Source organism: Scylla paramamosain, chromosome 3 (assembly GCF_035594125.1).
Source record: "Scylla paramamosain isolate STU-SP2022 chromosome 3, ASM3559412v1, whole genome shotgun sequence".
NCBI lineage: Eukaryota > Metazoa > Arthropoda > Malacostraca > Decapoda > Portunidae > Scylla > Scylla paramamosain.
Genome location: NC_087153.1, coordinates 14514650 through 14534612, shown reverse-complemented (window position 1 = coordinate 14534612; position 19963 = coordinate 14514650). Strand labels below are relative to the sequence as shown.

The 19963-nt window shown below is 42.5% G+C and overlaps 2 protein-coding genes across 3 annotated transcripts in view; one reads left to right on the top strand and one right to left on the bottom strand.

The window, feature by feature from the left end:
• Positions 1-1975: 1975 nt before the first annotated feature.
• On the bottom strand, positions 1976-19911 carry LOC135091086 (uncharacterized). Its single transcript, XM_063988466.1, has 6 exons — positions 19797-19911; positions 9463-9528; positions 8922-8966; positions 8135-8206; positions 3371-3720; positions 1976-2136 (listed from the first exon to the last, which is right to left on the bottom strand). Exons 2-6 carry the CDS (start codon positions 9518-9520, stop codon positions 2113-2115), a joined length of 549 nt encoding a protein of 182 aa, XP_063844536.1. The 5' UTR covers positions 9521-9528; positions 19797-19911; the 3' UTR covers positions 1976-2112.
• LOC135091076 (G-protein coupled receptor GRL101-like) overlaps positions 4588-19963 on the top strand; it is a 214069-nt gene continuing 198693 nt past the window's right edge. For both annotated transcript variants that reach the window (XM_063988443.1, XM_063988452.1), the window contains exon 1: positions 4588-4764. The gene's annotated coding sequence lies outside the window, so the exon portion shown is untranslated. The remainder of the gene's footprint in view (positions 4765-19963) is intronic.

Below are 19963 nucleotides of genomic sequence, written 5' to 3'. Positions count from 1 at the left end.
TAAATTATAAGAATGTGCTATGGAAAAAAAAGAAAAAAAAACACCAATTGTCACGATATTAATGCAGAAAAAGAAAAGAAAAAACATTCCCCTTGTGTCGCCGCCAACCTACCTTGACTCCTTCCTGCCTTCACTCCCCAGCAGCCTGCCTCAGCCCTCGGTAATCTCGCCACAGCACTGCTTACCCTCCTTCTTCCCTCTTACCCTCATGAGCACGATAAGACTTCCCTGCCTCGCCTCGCCTCGCACACCAAGCCAGAATGATATCACGCTCTTTGCTCCCCGTCACTCAAGTCTTTTTCTTTTCGTTTTATTCTTTACCCTGTACATACAATTGTTTTTCCATGTTCAGATTTCGATACGAATTTTCCGATACTTACGGTGTGGATGGGTACAGGCGAAATGAAATGAGGAAAAGGAGAAGGAGGAGGAGGACGTGATGAGGAGAGGAAGAACAGCACAGTAGAAGTGAAATGAGGAAGGGGAGGAGGACGTGATGAGGACGGAAGGAATAGCACACTGGAGGAGGAGAGAGAGAGGTGCTCTTTCCTCCCTCTTTGATGTGTGTATCACTCTTGAACTCACCACGCCGCGGGATATGACGGTGAGTGTGCTGCAAACTTTAATGCTGCTCCCGGTTACCTGTGCACTGCCAGCATCTCCCGATCTTCACTTGTGTCTATGAAATTCTTGATGGTGCATGTTGTTTAGTCATATCCACGTCCTGTATTGATTGATGTCACTTACAGGCAGTAAATCTTAGTTGAAACTGCCTTGAGCTTAATGGTACCTGATAGCTCGTAAGTCAGGTCTTTAGGACGTAAGAAAAATAAAATAGAATAAGATAAACGAAACGCAGGAAGAAACGCTATCTGTCATATGACTAATCTCTACGTCTGACATATCACATAGCACGAGTATTCACTTCTACAGGCAGTGAATTACAATGTCACAAGCAACAAGCATGCGTCCCTATTGTTGCCGCGCCTTAATAAATGTCATTTTTATTTATTTATTTATTTTTTTTTTTACAAGCTGCTTTCTTACGTGCCAAGTAGTCTGACCAATAACATACACACACACACAGACACACACACACACACACACACACACATACACACACACACACACACACACACACACACACACACACACACACAAACGCTCAATATACTTTCCTAAATGCAGGTAACTATATTGGGAGATTGCAAAAGGGTGGCCAATTTACTAGTGGCAGTGTCTTGGTATTGTCTTTGGAAACAATTTCGGCCCATAATGCATTGGTTTGGGGTTTATAGTTTGTATTTTCTTTACGTTGAATTGGATCTGGATACATAGTCTCCCACCAGGCCAGTACGGAGGGAACAGTGTGACTCGGACAGTCATGTGCAAGGATCTCTAATCAATACTTAAAGCACATAACAGTAGCATGCGCATGTGCACTACCTACGCTACGTTGTAATGTTGCTAGACTCTTGTCACATAAATAATTCCATGCCCCGTATTCTCAAATATTTCGTTTTCTTTTCCCCTAACTTTTAACAAGCTTTACTAGAAGTTATTGGAGCTTTACAGTTTTCAAGGGCGTTTTCATGATTGTATTGATAGTTTACAAAAATTATGTATGATCAATGAAAAAAAAATTCACGAAAACGTAACTAGTCACCTCGTGTCCTCTAAAATATACAGGGGCTGCCACGTGTAGGCCTGATGGCTTCTTGCAGCTTCACTTATTTTCTTTATTATCACGTACTCTTATGTTCTTTTGTTCTTTTATTCTAGTCCTTCTGAAAACACAAAAGCTTCCAGAACACAGGCCCATGTTATGTTCATTTGTTTCCAGCTTCCATCACACTGAACGTGATTACAGCTAACGTGTATGTGAGACAGTCGTACACACACGCTCCAAACCTGCAGAAATTTCATTAATATATAAATTATAGAAAATCCCATTAGGATAAGGAATTGTCGCATAAACATTTTTGGGCTTTACTCGTGGCTGAAAGAATCATGCTACAAATTTCAGGGTGAGGTGAGAAGCGAGCAACAGTCCCCAGCACCGCGCGGGGCCTCGGGGCAGGGAGGCGCTGATGCTGGTCGGCTTAAGGAAGCTTAGCTGCTCTCAGTCTTCTTATCCTGAAAATTATAACCAAAGTTTATTGTAGAAAATTTTTTAACATTTCTTTTTTTTAAGAGCCAGACCTTGAAAAAAAGAAAAAAAACGGAGAAAAATTACCATTAAAGTATTTCTTTCTATATGATTGTGTTGACTAATGGAAATAATACAAGAAATCTATAAGCATAAAAAGAAGTCGAAAAATTAAGTTCACGTTCCTTTCCGTAAGCGTCGCTCCAGTGTTCCTTACCTCTCTATTTTTCCCCGCTTCATTTTAGTGGCCTCTGTGATATTACGCCATTTTTTCTAAGGTTTTCTAAGGTTCCCAATGGTTTTGACTATTTTTCTGAGTTCCGGGCCTTATGAAAAAGGAACAAATATTTACGGGCGAATATGAAAAAAAAAAAAGGAAAAAAGGCTCTTCTACATTACCGAGATGATTAATAAGATTAGAAAAAATGGTTAGAAAAGATTCCCCCAAAGTTATGTAGGATAGTTTTTCTTTACCTAATCTCCGTTTAAATTGCATTACTACACTTTTTTTCTGGGTACCCTCTCTGCGGGCTAGCCAGGAGGTAAGAGGCCTGTAAACTCCACTGACTTTTTATCTAAATAACGACTCTGTGAAATCACTGGATTACTCTGAGAAAGGGTAAAAAAAAAAAAAGAATGTCCATTTTTTCTAACATCAGAACATTAATTAAAGGAACTACAATACAGGAAAAGTTCTGCTCATGATGCATTTTTTTTTCTTTTTACGGCATTTAATGAGCAAAATTCTCGATGTTGACTGCAGGACTACGGGAAAAAAAATGTTTAATCAAGTGAATAATTGTACTTTTTAGGGCCATACTCAGGCATTTTTTTTTTTTATTTCGCTGATAATTATGATGAAAACTACGTAAATCCTATGTAGCAGTGGAATGCTGACAGTTGTATTGATATTAATGGTAGTAGTAATGGTTAGCACAATGATAATGATCAATCTAGACCACAATATTTCTATCATCACACCTATCATCACTACTACTGCTACTACTACTACTACTACTACTACTACTACTACTAATACATTACCACAGCCACAACCACAACCACCACAACTACCCCTACAAAACAACCATAACACCACAACCACCACCACTTCCTCACCAACAACCAGCATACATACCACAACACCCACCATTCAAACACCTCCGAACACCAAAAACCACCACCACCTGCAACAGATACTTCCGCTTGGCACACACTAACCTTCTTGTCGGCCTTGGTGCGCGCAAAGGCGGACACATCAAAGCCTCCACCGAGTTGAGTGTTGACTCCTGGCGTGACTGAGGGCTTTGGGGGGTTGGGGTCAGGAGGCAGAGGGATGTAGGGCACGTCAGCGCCCCCTGAATGGGATGGGAATTGCTGGTTCTGATGAGAAGGTAACTGCTGCTGGTGGGACGGGAACTGTTGCTGGTGTGACGGGAACTGCTGCTGGTGTGACGGGAACTGCTGCTGGTGTGATGGGAATTGCTGCTGATGTGACGGGAACTGCTGCTGGTGTGACGGGAATGGTTGCTGGTGGATCAGGGATGCGCTGCCGTGCTGGGGAAGTCCTCCTGCAGAAGGGGTGGATATCAGTGTTTCGAGGAGAGGTATTCGTGTTAGTGTGGCTTTGGTATGAGTGGGGGCAGTGAGTGTTGTGAATCACGATGGTTCAAGTGAGGGTGAGTGTATGTGGGAATAGTAAGGTACAGTACGGAGCCGAGAAACCTGCTGCTACAATCTCCCCTTACGTTGTAGCAAGTAATACGTTTAAAGCTCCACTAATAGCCATCATCATCATCACCATCATCATCATCATTCACCCCAACAGGGCTAAGCATAATCCCCTCTAGGCATTTCTATCTTGAGCTTCATCCATCATCCTATCCCATTCGTCCCCTGCTTCTCTTCTCACCAATAGTACCTTATGTTATACTAGCTCGCTTCTGAAATGTACGCTTATCCTTACATTTAAACAACAAAACACCGAAGCTGAAGTTCACCAGCACGCCAGTAGGGTCAGTACTTGCCAGATGCCGCCGAGTGATCCCAGGTGATTGGGTTGGACTGAAGCAAAGACTTGAATATTCATCAAGTCTTTGGTCTGATTGCTAATGCGGGATGCTTTGAAATATGAGCAAGGAAAATAAATACTGTTCTTTCCTTGGATATTGGTCTTCTTGGTGGACACAGGTGACTTAAAATAAATAGAGGGGAACCTCAAGATTTCAAGGAGGGGAATGATAAAAACTGAATACATATCACTTCGAATTCTATTCAATTAACTAACAAATGTCTTCGTATATTCGCCAAGCTGTAGTCGAACACCAGCACGTATTAAGAGGAGAAAAACATAATGGATATTTCACAAAACTGAAGAGCTCGCGCAGTCCTTTAAAACAAGAGGCATGCGCGCGGCGGAGGCAGCAGGAGTGACGTCACGCAGGGATCGTAACAGATAGGCTGGCGGGTGGCGGTATGTGTACTTTTAATCAGTGTAAATCAAAGGCCGTGTTATCGCAATTATGTCACTCGTGTAGTAAGAGGAGATGGCGGTGGAGTGGCAGGACGCTGAGGCTGTGCAGGAGGCTGGAGGAGCATGACGGCGGCGTGAAAAGGTGCTGTATCATTGTTTTTAATTACTTGCTGTGTCATGTAGGATTGGCGCCTGAATATTTCATGAGGGCGTACTGGTAGTTAGTTAATGAGGTGACATAGCGTTGTGTAAGGAGGAAAATGGGACGTGCAGTAAATGTGGTTGCTGTGACTGATGCCAGTTATCTGTGGTGGCCAGGACGTAACCGATAGGGAGACAGGTTGGCATGACGGACCTGGTGAACTGTAGGACATGTCCGGGGGAGTTTGCAATGAGCAGTTTTCATTAGCTTAAGCTGAGCGAGTGCTTCCCCCTGGTGAGCTGCTGATGTGTTTACTCGCTCTGAAGGAAGAGGGAAGCTACGGGAGCGGGAGTGTGTTTGCGGTGCGGCAAAATATGGGCGAGGCGGAACAGGCAGCGGGGAAGTGATGGGTCGCCGCCATGCACCACACAGGGACAGTTATCTAATAAACTTTAAGAAATACTCATGATCTCTTGTCCAAGAGAATTTTTAGATACTTTGATAAAAATGTCTGATAATGTACTGATTGATAAACATGCACAGCTTTACACGCACTAGTCAATCTCTTGTTAAGGGTACCTAGGTGTTTGTTCCAGCACGTGGATGATCCGTTTGAGTCTTATTTGTATATAGGAAGGCGATACATTTTACTGTTTCGTGGTATTAATGTCGTATAAACAGTTACGAGCTTTTGCCACATTATGCGACAGATTCCGGTGTAATACTCCTCTGTAGCAACGGGAGTGTTGACACATCTTCATCCGGGTCACCTAGTGTGACTTCCGGGTACCACGACACTTGACACTCCACGCTACGCTTCACTCACCTACGCACACACAAGCATTTTTACTATTTTTACCTATTTCCACTAATCCCCATTCAGCGAAAAAGTGTTGGGGTGAAACATCCGTGAATTACCCATCCACTTAGGTTGCCAAAAACCGCAAAGTGAGTGTTTGAAGCAACAGACATGCCTTAAGAAAAGTTCGGAGGATACAAAGTGACGCTATAATCAGTAGTTTATAAACATTGTTCATCTTTATGTTGCAGCCAGTGTTGGCAGCTTCCGCCCCGGCCTCTAAGACTGCCTGCATCATTATATTCGTAAGGAAAAAAATGGATAATTATCGAGACTCAGTTTCTTTTTCCCATTAATATGAAAAAAAAAAAAATTATAAGTACGTATTTAATAGTTTCTGTGGGGTTTGGATGAGAAAGACGAAAAATACAGCTGGGAAAGGAATATATATATATATATATATATATATATATATATATATATATATATATATATATATATATATATATATATATATATATATATATATATATATATATATATATATATATATATATATATATATATATATAATGATCGCCACCTCCAAGTGTGTTCTGCTTCTCACTGCGTCGCGTCACCAGTGCTGGTAATGGTGGTAATGGTTTGTGGCGGTGGTTGTGGTGTGCGAGATGTGCCGTCTTATTATACTTAACACGTAATCACGAGCATGATCACAGTATACTATGTACGTTGATTCCTCACTTGTCCCGGCATTGTAACTGAATCACACACATCTCGCTGTGGCAGAATTTTTTTCATAACATTATAGACTTCAATTTTACTTAAAAATTGTCTCGGGAATTGGTCACGTTGCGCAAAATCACTGACAAGAAAAAAAAATCAATACAAGACATTTACTTCTACTACCTATCACATCCCCAGTTCACGAAATTTGTGGAAGTCTTAGTATAAAGCAGCCCATTTGTTTGTAAATGAATTTTTGTTTGACTTTTCTAGACGTTAAATTCTCTGGACGGTGTGACATTACTCTTCTGAGCACCTTGACTCCACTGCCTCATTCTGTTAGGAAATCGCTCACAAGTAATGGCTGTGAGCAATTGTTCTAATAATGACAATAATGTATCCGTAATAAGAAAGATGCAAACCAGCAGTACTACCCTCCCGTGAGTGTGTGTGTGTGTGTGTGTGTGTGTGTGTGTGTGTGTGTGTGTGTGTGTGCTTTACATATATGAGTAAGAAGAAAGAGGAGTATCCGTTATCCCAATTACTGCATCCTGTGTCATTTGTGCATTTCTCTCTCTCTCTCTCTCTCTCTCTCTCTCTCTCTCTCTCTCTCTCTCTCTCTCTCTCTGGTATCCCTGGATCTCATCTTTTTCGTCGTTGGAAGCCATGGGAAGTAAAGTTGCAACAAAGGTCACACACCCACGCAATGCTGCCCACACACACACACACACACACACACACACACACACACACACACACACACACACACACGTGAGGTTCAAGAACAAAGCCTCCCATATTAAAGGCGATTTTCATGTTAGTTTATTGTTATGTTCGTAAGATGTGTAAGATGTAGATTAACATTATGTGCATTAAAAAATAAAAGTTCGTGAATGAGGCTCGCAATATTCTTGTCACTGCGAATATTAAAAGGTTTAAAAATCGCTTCCCGATCTCGCTGCTAAAATATTACTTGCAAACATGTCATGCACTGTGTATTATCCCTGGAAAACTTGACTTACTGAGCTGTTATCAAAATTCTGTGACAAAAACTTGAAATTCACGTCTGAAAAAAAAAAAAGAAAAAAAAAAGAAAAACAGTGGGAAGGCGTGGAGAAAGAAATGAGTGAAGAAAACTGTAGCTTTTATAATCACGCGTGTTGACAAAGTTACCCTTTAAGCTGCATTGCTACGAAAATATAAAAGACGCGCGCCTCGCCTCTGCATCAGCACCTTCATGTATTCATTATGCATTACTCATTGTGTGCCATCATTACATGTCTGTTTGTTTAATATGTCCCTTGTCCCCTTTTTCTCCACGCCTCCGAACACTTCACCCCCAGTTTTATTTTATGTATTCATTTTGTTTTTAAGGTAAGTAAATGTTTGTACGAACTGAAAGGGTTCCCGGTACAAAGGCTATATTAAGCATCGCCACACTATGAACTCCTTGACGCTGAGTCTCGGAACATTGCTGACAGTCTGCAGGCTTGTCTTGACTTTAATTTGTCATTCTGCGTTCAATACTCTCCTTCTCTTTTTTTTTTTCTCCTTCTCCTTACATCTTCTCCTTACTCCTTCTCCTTACTTCTCCTCCTCCTTTTCACATTATGCAGTCCTTTATCTAATGATTACGATCCTTTCTCTGATGGCTCCGCTCTCTAATGGGTCCTTTCTCTAATGGTTGCTGTTCTTTCTCTAATGCTAGTAATTGAAATGCATCGTAGTGAAATCAAGCTTAAAAAAAGAAAAAAGTTAACAAAGGCGTTGGCTTCTGTTGCTGCCTGTTTATATCTTTTCTAATATAATTCTCCTCCTCCTCTTCCTCCTCCTCCTTACCCTTACCTTGGACGAAGGGTACGCCGAAGGGTGGGCCGACAGGGGGCCCAGAAACAGGGTGGTACTGCCCATACTCATCTGCAGGGAGGGAAAGGGAGTGATTGGTGTTACTGCATATGACTGCTGTGTCGACGGGGTTGAATGGTGGCGGTGGTGGTGGTGGTTGTGGTGGTGGTTATGATACTTTTATAGTTGTATAATGATCCTATTATAATAAGCGCTGTGATGTTTTAATATCTACTCGTCCATGTATGTGCTGCAAGTTAATAATTTAAACTAAGGCTATACTGTACTGGTATTAGTGAGGGGAAGAAACGTGGAGGAGAAGGAAGAGGAGGAGGATGAATAAAAAAAGATGTAACGTAGACAAGAACAGGAGGATGAGAGAAAGAAAAAAAGTGTATAATTTCAAAGAAGGGTAAACGTTCTCATACATCAGTCTTACTAAGTTTGGGTATGAAAAATCCATGAGTTCCAGAGAGAGAGAGAGAGAGAGAGAGAGAGAGAGAGAGAGAGAGAGAGAGAGAGAGAGAGAGAGACTTAAAACCCTTAAGTGGGATGTCAGAAAGAGAAAGGAGGGAAACAGAAAACGTAAACACGATATAGGAAGAGAAGACTTGAACGAATCACACTATCAAGCACACCTCTCCCCTTCCACTCACGATCTACAAGCAACAATCATTCCTGGTTCCTGAATAAGCACTGCAATTTCCTACACGACAAGGGTCTTTGGAAAATGGTCTAAATGGGCTACTTAATCATACACTTCATGGAATTATACTTTCATACTTGCCTCTCACATATTTCTGGGGACCAAGGGAGTAGGAAGCTTGGTTGTCTGCGGGTGAGGTGAGGCGAGGTGAGGCACGGAGGTCAGTGGCACGAACGGTGGTTGGCGGTGTTGATTTGCGACGGTCCGGGTAAGTGCAGGGAGGAGAAAAATAATGACATGTTGTTGGTTACGTAGTTGTGAACGATGATGGTCGGTTCAGGCCTAGATTTTTGTCTGTTGTTGTTGTTGTTGTTTTGTTGTTGTTGTTCGTGGTGGTTGTGGTGGTGGTAGTACTGTTGTTGTTGCTGTCCTCGTTGTTATTGCTGTTGTTGTTTGTTGTTGTTTGTTGTTGTTTGTTGTTGTTGTTTGATCACTTGTAAGACTGCAAGTTAACCTCACACACACACACACACACACACACACACACACACACACACACACACACACACACACACACACACACACACACACACACACACACACACACACACACACACACACACACACACACACACACACACACACACACCTTCCATCACTGTCTCAACTCGTGTATACTTACACTGAGGTGCCCCACTCACAGCCACCACTACCACCAGCACCGCCAGCAACTCCTTCATTGCAGCGTCTGTCAGGGGAGAGAGGAGGGAGGTGAGATGGAGATAGGGAGTAGGGAAAGAGTGAACCTAGCAGGGTGTAGAGAAGAGAAATAAGCATTGTAGGGAAGGGGAGGAATGTGTCCAGCAGGGAGTAGAGAAAAGACCAATGTAGGGAGTGTATCTGCTAGGGCGTAGAGCAAAAAAGGGTGAGCAAGGTAGGGGGTAGGGAATGAGTGGCTGGGAGGGTGTAGAGAGGAAAGGGTCAAGAGTGTAAATTAAGGGAATGGTTTGCACCGAATGTCGTAACTTGTGAGGGGTGTAAGGGTGTGCCTTTAATAGTTGTGTGTGCTCTTCCTTACATTCCTGTTGTTAAGTAAGTAAATATACAAACTGGAAATTACATGGGAATATACACGGAAGTGCGGAAAAAATTAAGTAAACACCGAAGTTGACTTAATATAACATCCAATTTTTTTGGATCACCTGAAGATCCGCCACCCCAGCCGCACTCGTGGTGGCAGATCTTCAGGTGAGACAATCTGGGATGGCGGATCATCAGGTGATCCCCATACTTTTAATGAAGTAAACTTTTTTCTGCATTTTTTATATCCACTCAGTTTTTTAATGCGTTCATGTTGTTAGGTTAGGTTAGGTTAGGCTAACCTAACCTAACCTAACCTAACCTTACACCTAACCAAGTGAGAGAGTCTGGGGTGGCGGATCTTCAGGTGATCCCTGTGGGGTGGCGGATCTTCAGGTGATCCATTTTTTTTTATTTTTAGACATGCAGTTGGAAGAAACTGAAGAAAATAAGGAAACCGTTGTGATTTAAAATATTCGATCAACTAAAACAAGAAGAAAAAAAAAAACATGATGCAACAGAGTGTCGGCGACAGGATGTATCTGAAGGGAAAAAAAAAAAAAAAAACAGGATCGCACACTAAGAGCGGGATGAGCCCAACACTCCGCGTCCATAAACACTGCCATGTTGTTTTCCGATGTGCATATCCGCTGAGATATTTTAAACATTATGTGGAATTTACGCAGAGAGAGAGAGAGAGAGAGAGAGAGAGAGAGAGAGAGAGAGAGAGAGAGAGAGAGAGAGAGAACTATATTTCAGTATTGCACATGTCTACAAATTAACCATCTTGCACGTCAACTTGCCCTCTCTCTCTCTCTCTCTCTCTCTCTCTCTCTCTCTCTCTCTCTCTCTCTCTCTCTCTCTCTCTCTCTCTCTCTCTCTCTCTCTCTCTCTCTCTCTCTCTCTCTCTCTCTCTCTCTCTCTCTCTCTCTCTCTCTAGCATTGTCCAGATAATCCTAATCATCGAGTCATAGCATTGTCCTGGTAGTCCTAATCATCGAGGTTCTCAGCTGAATTCCAACAGACGGAGCACTTGTAAAGTCTGAAGCCCAAACATCTTGACGACCAGATCACCTCGGTATTATTTAATGAGCCCGAGGACTGAATGACGCGTAACTCCCATACCCGTCACGCTCATTCATAAATCTACCCAACTTTATCTGGTAGCTTTATATCGTGTTCACGCTCACTTTATGTCTGCTATGTATGTTTCCTGCACGGTTATTACTAGTGAATCAAATATAAGAACATAACAGCCATCAGGCCTACACGTGGCAGTTTATCTCTTCACATCTGTAACCAGAATCCGCTGCCTCGTTTCCTGTTTCCCTCGTTCATTAAACATCCAATAAGTGGAATCCATCAATGTAAGCTGTACCGTATTTGTTTTTTTCATTCAACCTTAGTCGCTAACTGGAAGAAGCGCCGATACGCTCAAAATAGGTTGTCGTCTTTAACGTCCTTATAAGGATTTCCTGGAGCTTGTTAGGCATTGTCGCGTCGGTGTCTTTAAAAGCCTTCCAGATATGGCCGGAGATTGCTTATCAAGTCTGGGAAAAAAGGCTGGTGGTGCGTCACGGAGAATATAAAGTCGTTCTAATGAGCGTTTGTGTCCGTGAAATTCATCAGTGGTTGTTTTAGCTGTGCCTCGGGATACTGTGAGGTTCAGACCACCATTTTGCACGACAGGCCCCACTAGTAGTCAGCATGAGGGTGGAGTGAGGAGGAAGTGCTTGGTAGCGGATAGATAGCGAAGGTCTGTCTTTCCCCAACCTGTGTGTGCCCGCCAGAGCAGTCAGAGGGATGTTATAAGGTTCAGATTACACCATTTTGTACAGGCTCCACTCCACCACCTCTTAGCATCAGAGTGCGAGTGAGGAGAGGAGGAAGTGTTTGGTAGCCGACAGGTAGCGAAGGCCTGTTTTTCCCCAACCTAAATATGCCCGCCGGAGCAGCCACGCCCACAACCGCACTCACTCACCTTCCCGCCGCATAGTACCCGGAGACCCGCCACCACTATTATCATCACCATCACCAGTTACCCCCACCATCACCTGTTACCCCCACCATCACCTGTACAGCCTCAAGCCACGCCGCGTTGCTTAGAAATGGTTTGTTATGCTTCCCTCCCTTGCCATTACATGCATCACGGGGAGTTAGTGTGTGCTGCTGGTGGCCGTGAAGTGCGCAGCCAAGGCTTTATCACGTCCTTGTTCTGGTAGTTGTGGCGAGGCGGTCAGGTACGGTCCGTGGGTTATTTATTAATTTTTTTTACTTCACTTCTTTTTATGAGTTGTCATAATGATGAATAGTCTGTAAAAAAATATAATTAAAGCTGCTACGACTCAAAGGTTGCGTGTGATGTAATACGAAGAGACGAGGATACGGCATTTTTGTTGTATAACCCACAACATTAAGTATATTCCTTTTTTCACGTGAAGGCTTTGTCTGAATTATTTGTACCACTAAGAAAAATCACGTTTTCTTTTGTATCTTAGTATTGGTCTTGACTCTTGGAAATTACATGTTCTTTTTTCTGTTATTTACATCGAAGTCCTCAAGTTTGAAGCTTAAGCGGCTCACGGTGTGGAAGGAACGAGAGATATCACGTTTTAAAGCAAAGGTTGAGTTTTAGAGACTTAGGGACATTATGGAAGTTGTGCGTAGGAGATGCACTGTAATAACATAACAATCACAAAATCAAACTGGAGCAAGAAGGAAAGCACACATAATAGTAACGAGCTGGACGAGGAGATGGAAGCGGAAAACGATAAGAAATAAAGCACTCGAGAGAAAAATCAGCGCAAATGCCACAAAAGGGAGAGAGAGAGAGAGAGAGAGAGAGAGAGAGAGAGAGAGAGAGAGAGAGAGAGAGAGAGAGAGAGAGAGAGAGAGAGCAAACGCCAAGACGCAATACCACTGTTACAATGAAAAAGTGCCTAATAATAACCACCACAGCCCTCTACCAGCCAGCCGCAGCACACGAGGCGAGCACGGGGACCGACGCGATAAGGAAAAGTAAAGCAAGAATACAAGACTCGAGATTAAAAAGGAATAATGGAAAAAAGGAAGACGCATTCAGGAAAGTTTGTTACCTATCCGATCTAAAAGAGAGAAAAAGCAGAGAACACACACACACACACACACACACACACACACACACACACACAAACAAACACACACACACACACACACACACACACACACACACACACACACACACACACACACACACACACACACACACACACACACACACACACATAAGCGGAACAAGCGAGGCTCCTCCCCTTTGGTTATATCCTCGGCCTTGGGAAAACCTGCTCTTCATTCCACACTCTTCCTCCTCCTACTCCGTTTGTATCCTTCCTCCTCCTCCTCCTCGTCATCGTCCTTCTCGTCTTCGTCCTCCATGCCCTTGTCTTCTTATTCCTTTTCTTTGTCTTACTCATTATTATTATTATTATTATTATTATTATTATTATTATTATTATTATTATTATTATTATTATTATTATTTGTTTGTTCCTGTTGTTATTATTATTGTTGTTGTTGTTGTTGTTGTTGTTATTGTTGTTGTTGTTGTTCCTCGTACCCATCCTTCCTCCTCCACATCATAATCATCTTCATCCTCCTCCTCCTCCTCCTCCTCCTCCTCCTCCTCCTCCTCCTCCTCCTCCTCCTCCTCCTCCTCCTCCTCCTCCTCCTCAACTTCCATCTCCATTTCCTCTTCCTCCTCCTCTTCCTCTTCCTACCCCTTCTCCTCTCTCCTTCCTCTCCTGCTTTTACTACTACTACTACTACTACTACTACTACTACTACTACTACTACTACTACTACTACTACTACTACTACTACTACTACTACTACTACTACTACTACTACTACTACTACTACAACAACAACAACAACAACAACAACAACAGCAGCAGCAGCAACAGCAACAACAACAACAACAACAACAACAACAACAACAACAACAACTACTACTACTACTACTACTACTACTACTACTACTACTACTACTACTACTACTACTACTACTACTAGAAAAAATAAACGCACACCATTTATAACCCCTCTGGTATTTCCCTCCCCACTTTGTTAATCCCACACAACCTTTAGTATATGCCCTTCTTGTCTCCCCACCTTTGTCTCCCCACCACCACGCCCTTTGGCCACCAGCTTCGCACCGTCCCCAGCCTCCGTCCCAAATCAAGCTGCGCCCTGTCCTCCACCACTTACCTATTCGCTGGCTCTTGGCAACCGGCTAGGAGGAGGTTTCTGTTCTTGTTACCCTGACCTTGAGAGACTGAGGGATAGGGAGAGGGGAAAGGGGTAGGAGGAGGGGGTAGGGGGAGGGGGTAGGGGGAGGGTAGTGGTCATCTGTGTTGCTGTTACCCACGATACCTTTAAACCCCACCCTTATTCTCTCTCTCTCTCTCTCTCTCTCTCTCTCTCTCTCTCTCTCTCTCTCTCTCTCTCTCTCTCTCTCTCTCTCTCTCTCTCTCTCTCTCTCTCTCTCTCTCTCTCTCTCTGATATACAATAGAGAGGATTGTAACAACTCTATGTATTTTTAACATATTCGTAGAGAGAGAGAGAGAGAGAGAGAGAGAGAGTACCTTTGGGCAAAATATCTTCTTTTCTATTGCCTTTCTATATTTAAATACAAGAGAGAGAGAGAGAGAGAGAGAGAGAGAGAGAGAGAGACCTTTGGGTAAAATATTTTCCTTTCAATTGCTATTCTATGTTTAAATACTAGAAAGAGAGAGAGAGAGAGAGAGAGAGAGAGAGAGAGAGAGAGAGAGAGAGAGAGAGAGAGAGAGAGAGAGAGAGAGAGAGAGAGAGAGAGAGAGAGAGAGGGTGCGACACACACACACACACACACACACACACACACACACACACACACACACACACACACACATTCAACAAAACAAAACAAAATAAAAAAAGTAGATTACACAAAAACGAATAGCGAGTTTTTTGCATCGTAAACTTATTGTTCTATGGAATTACCCCAAGGGCGACTCTCATGGCTTCTCCCCTGCCCCCCTCCCGCTCCCTCCCGCCGCTCCCTCCCGCCAGGTTCCTTTACACAACGCTACACCTCGCCTCACAAGAGAAGAATGTTGTTATCTTTGTTTCTCTGTGTTCCTGCCGTCATCATCCTGCAGCTACCTTCCCGCCGTTGCCTTCCCGTCTCTCCCTTCCCGCCGTTACCTTCCCGTCTCTACCTTCCAGTCGCTACCTTCCCCTCGCTATCTTCCCGTCGCTATCCCTCCGGCCGCTTCCTTCTCGCCGCTACCTTCCCGTCTCTGCCTTCCTGATATTCACGACGCAAACGCACCAGTCGTGTCGGATCTTAATGTTAATATCGTCATGTAATTTAATCGTGTTTCGTTACTGGATGATCTTTCACTGCTATTGACGCTTATTGTTTTGTTTTAGTAACCTTTAGCTGTATTATTAAGCAGTGTTAGACTACATGCGCCAAAAAAAGTCTAGTTGTTATTCGATCACCGAGTTTCCTGCGCGTGTTATCTTTAGAAATTTTGAATGTAGATTTCCATGTAGATTTACGGAAGACTGTTGTATGAATCCCCAGTGAGAGGCCACAGCAGCAGCCGCAGGATCTACAGGGAATGTTGTCTTTACGTAACCACCGCCAGGACAGAGATTTGTGATTTTTTTTTCTTTTTCTTCAGAAGTCAGGCAAGTGGATATTTTTGCACCAGTGAACAAAAATAATATTCTGCTGTACTTTTACCTCAGAAAAATTATACGCGACGAGTATATTGTTGGCACACACGACACTATAGGAACCTTCGCCTTCACTGTCCCACATCTCTTATTTTAAATTGGATTGCTTAGGTGTTATTACGCAACCTTATGAAGTCCAAGAAGTCTGAGGATGTTTGTAGTTTCTTCCTGTATATCCAATAACATCAACATTTAGAGGACTACCTTGAATTGTTTGTACTCTTTTGATGACGTTCTTATTTGGATATTGCACCACTCAGTCAAGCAGGCAACACTCACACGGGCGCGTAGAGAGAGCGACATCCTAGTGTGTGTGTGTGTGTGTGTGTGTGTGTGTGTGTGTGTGTGTGTGGTGGAAAACGAGAACGATAAAGGACGTCTCTTCGAGGGAACTAAGAAAGACTGAGAGGTGGACTGCAATGAAAGGTCACGTCTTCAATTTTCTTTGACCAGCAGCATAATAACTGTTTGTCCGCGGTTCGTCAGTTTTCTTTCATGTTTACAAGCAATCAAGTCTCTCACTCTGCTCTTCACCTTTGTTTTTACAGTTTCCAATTTGACAACTGAGCTGGTCCTCCTCAAGCCAGTCAGTGAGTTTGTGTTTGAACCCATTTACTGCTGCTGACAATTCATAACAGTCACCAGTCAGAATAAATACACAATTCTGGTGGACAAGTAACTAAAGTTTATATCTTACCTCTTCACAAGAAAAAAAATATCATTATGTATAATTTTCTTGTGGTATCCATATGGCATGATACTGAATGAGGTTAAGTTTCCTGTTCTACCCATACGACTAATCAGAACATCCCTCAAACACAAGCGTTGTCCTCCATTCGTTGTTGCTACAGTTGAATCAGAAGTGCTTCGTGAATCACTCCATGGCAGCAACACGTGACACTTATAATTAAATTTGTGAACTGTTATAAAGTCACTTATTACTGTAGTGTGAGGAGAGCCTTCCCTTGGCCAGCACCCACTGCACACACTGCCCTGTTGATCTGTCTTATGCTTTGTCCATAACCAGCTAGGTAAGAACACTAGAACATGAGGGAAGCTGCTAGAACCCGCCAGGTTCTAAACATGGTAGTCCCTGTAGTATAAAACAAATATACCTCCATCCACCCATCATCCTTACCCATAAATTTAACTGATATTTTAAACCTCGCCATTCATTTGCAGTAATAACGTGACTGCTGAGCCTGTTCCAGTTATCCACCACAGAGAAACACGAGTCAGATTTCCCTCAGGCCCCGAAGCAAGTGTTGTGTTCTCGGTGAGTGTCCAAACAGGTCCCTGTCTCAAGGTGGTCAAGATCGAGTGTATTTTCCCTTCAGTGTATTAAGTATCAGTGCACCACAGGAGTTACTGAATTCACAGGAAGCGACTCTGTTTCCTATATGAACAAGAACCTTCCTTTCATGAGTAGTTAAAAGTTTAACTCATTATTCAAACTGGATATAAAGTTAACGATTCCAGATATGCGACAAAAGCGACGAATTCCTACCTGGTTTAAATCTTTTACTGCTGTGGTCGTATTTTAGCAATCAGAACGCTTTAAAAGATACATATGTATGTATGGACACATAACAGAACAGGGAACAGGCGACAGAGCTATTCAAGAGTGACGTACAAGTGTTAAAAAAAAAAAAAACTAAACGAGCATAGAAAGAAACTCTATTCAATTAATTTTGCACACTTATACTATCCAAGTGATTAATACAAAAATAAGTACGTAAAGAATAAATTTCAAGTGATTATGAAAAAAAGGGAGAAAAACATGAAGTAAAATTTATCTTTCATGAGCTACACAACTATTCAAGAGACTATAGAGCAAAAATGCGTCAGAAAACCCCAAGGTGATTATCAAAAAAAAATAAATAAAATAGATAAATAAATAAATAAATAAATAAATAAATAAATAAGTGAAAACAGGAAGCTTAATTTGTCATTTATAGACTTCACAACAATTCAAGAGACAATAGAGCAAAAATGTGTCACAAAAATTGGCGAGCAGTTTACAAAAATTGGCGAGCAGTTTAAAGCATAAATATTTACCAGTCGCGGGTCACGCCAGCCACGCACCCCGGTAGTAAATATGACCATGGGCAAACAGACGGATAGATAAGTAAACGTGTAAAGGGGACAGGAGGGAACATGATGGGGAGGGAGGGGACGAGAATGACAGTTGGGGAGATGGGAAGGGAGGGGATGCCAGGGAAAGTGATGGCTGCGGGGTCTGGAAACGGCGGAGTAGGCGTGTGGGGGCTGGGTAGGGTGAGTGGGGAGGGGAAGGGTGAGTGGGAAAAGTGGGGGTGAGTGGGGATTACATAAATTGAAGGTGTGGAGCGCTGGGAAGTGAGATAGCTTGGCTGCTGCAGGTATTGTGTGGAAAAGGATGTACCTGTTATTATTATTATTGTTATTATTATTATTGGACGGGAAGGTGGGGGGAAAACACAGGTATATGGAGTTTTGTTTTCCTCCCATCTCCCCCTCCAACTTGTCTAAATGTCTGAACATCATTATTATTATTATTATTATTATTATTATTATTATTATTATTATTATTATTATTATTATTATTATTATCATCATTATTATTATTATTACCGTTATTGTTGTAGTAGTTGCAGCTTCCTCAGTTACTTTGGCATTGGTTCACGGTATGTTTGGGTTAGGTAAGGTAACTATCTACCCAATACCTAATAAGCCTATTCTAGCTTAACAACATAACTCTCATCTAATCGTATATTACCCAATTCTAGGAGAAGCAGGACTGGTTGTAGCTTTATTACGTGATCTTTAGTATTATTAATGTCATCATCTGTGCTATCACAACAACAACAGCAACAACAACCATAACTTCTACTACTACTACTACTACTACTACTACTACTACTACTACTACTACTACTACTACTACTACTACTACTACTACTACTACCACTATCGTTACTACTACTACTACTATACCTACACCACAATTAATCCTATCGCTGTCGTCATCATCAAGAGCTGTGAAAGAATCTCAGTTGTCCTTCGTCTAGGCAACAGGACCACGTAGTAGAAGGAAGGAATGGAAATCCCACCTCATCGGGGACCTCAAAATAGTATCCCTGAGCCTCTTAAGTATGCTCCTGTTGCTCCTGTGAGACCCAATATGACACTGTGATTATGAGGCATTGCAAGGCTGGTGAAGTGACTGAGGCGAGGTGAAGGTAATATGATGAACCAGGGATGTGTTTTGATTATCTCGAATCAGTGAGTTGTGTCTAAGTGAGGTACAGTACGTAGGTTTAATTACAGTGGCTATTAGAGATATGATTCTCTCTCTCTCTCTCTCTCTCTCTCTCTCTCTCTCTCTCTCTCTCTCTCTCTCTCTCTCTCTCTCTCTCTCTCTCTCTCTCTCTCTCTCTCTCTCTCTCTCTCTCTCTCTCAAACTCATTTTTAAGGTTCTAGTTGCTTGCTTAATTATTCATTGTATTAACGTGTGTAAAATCTCGTTATACATTTTACGGTGTCACTACTACTACTACTGCTGCTACTACTACTACTACTACTACTACTACTACTACTACTACTACTACTACTACTACTACTACTACTACTACTACTACTACTACTACTACTACTACTACTACTACTACTACTACTACTACTACTACTACTACTACTACTACTACTACTATATAATTACAACAACAACAACAACGGCAACAAAAAACAACAACAACAACAATAACTACTACTACTACTACTACTACTACTGCTACTACTACTACTACTACTGCTACTACTACTACTACTACTAGTACTACTACTACTACTAGTACTACTACTACTACTACCACCACCACTACTATCAATAATACTTTTCTTCCTACCGCCGAACATTTCACATCTCTCTCGTCCCTCTTCTCCTCTCCCCTCCACACACACACACACACACACACACACACACACACACACACACACACACACACACACACACACACACACACACACACACACACACACACACACACACACACACACACACACACACACACACACACACACACACACACACACACACACACACACACACACACACACACACACACACACACACACACACACACACACACACACACACACACACACACACACACACACACACACACACTAACCTTGCACAGATGAAGCGAGCGCACACCTACACGTTAGGACTCTCGCCTATAAGCACCTCGCGTCTCGGCTGAGTGAGTGGCGCACCTGAACCGCCGCCGTGCGATCTTATATACCTTACCTGCTCGTGTCCCAGCGCCCCCTTCCCTCCCCTCCCATTATCTCCCCT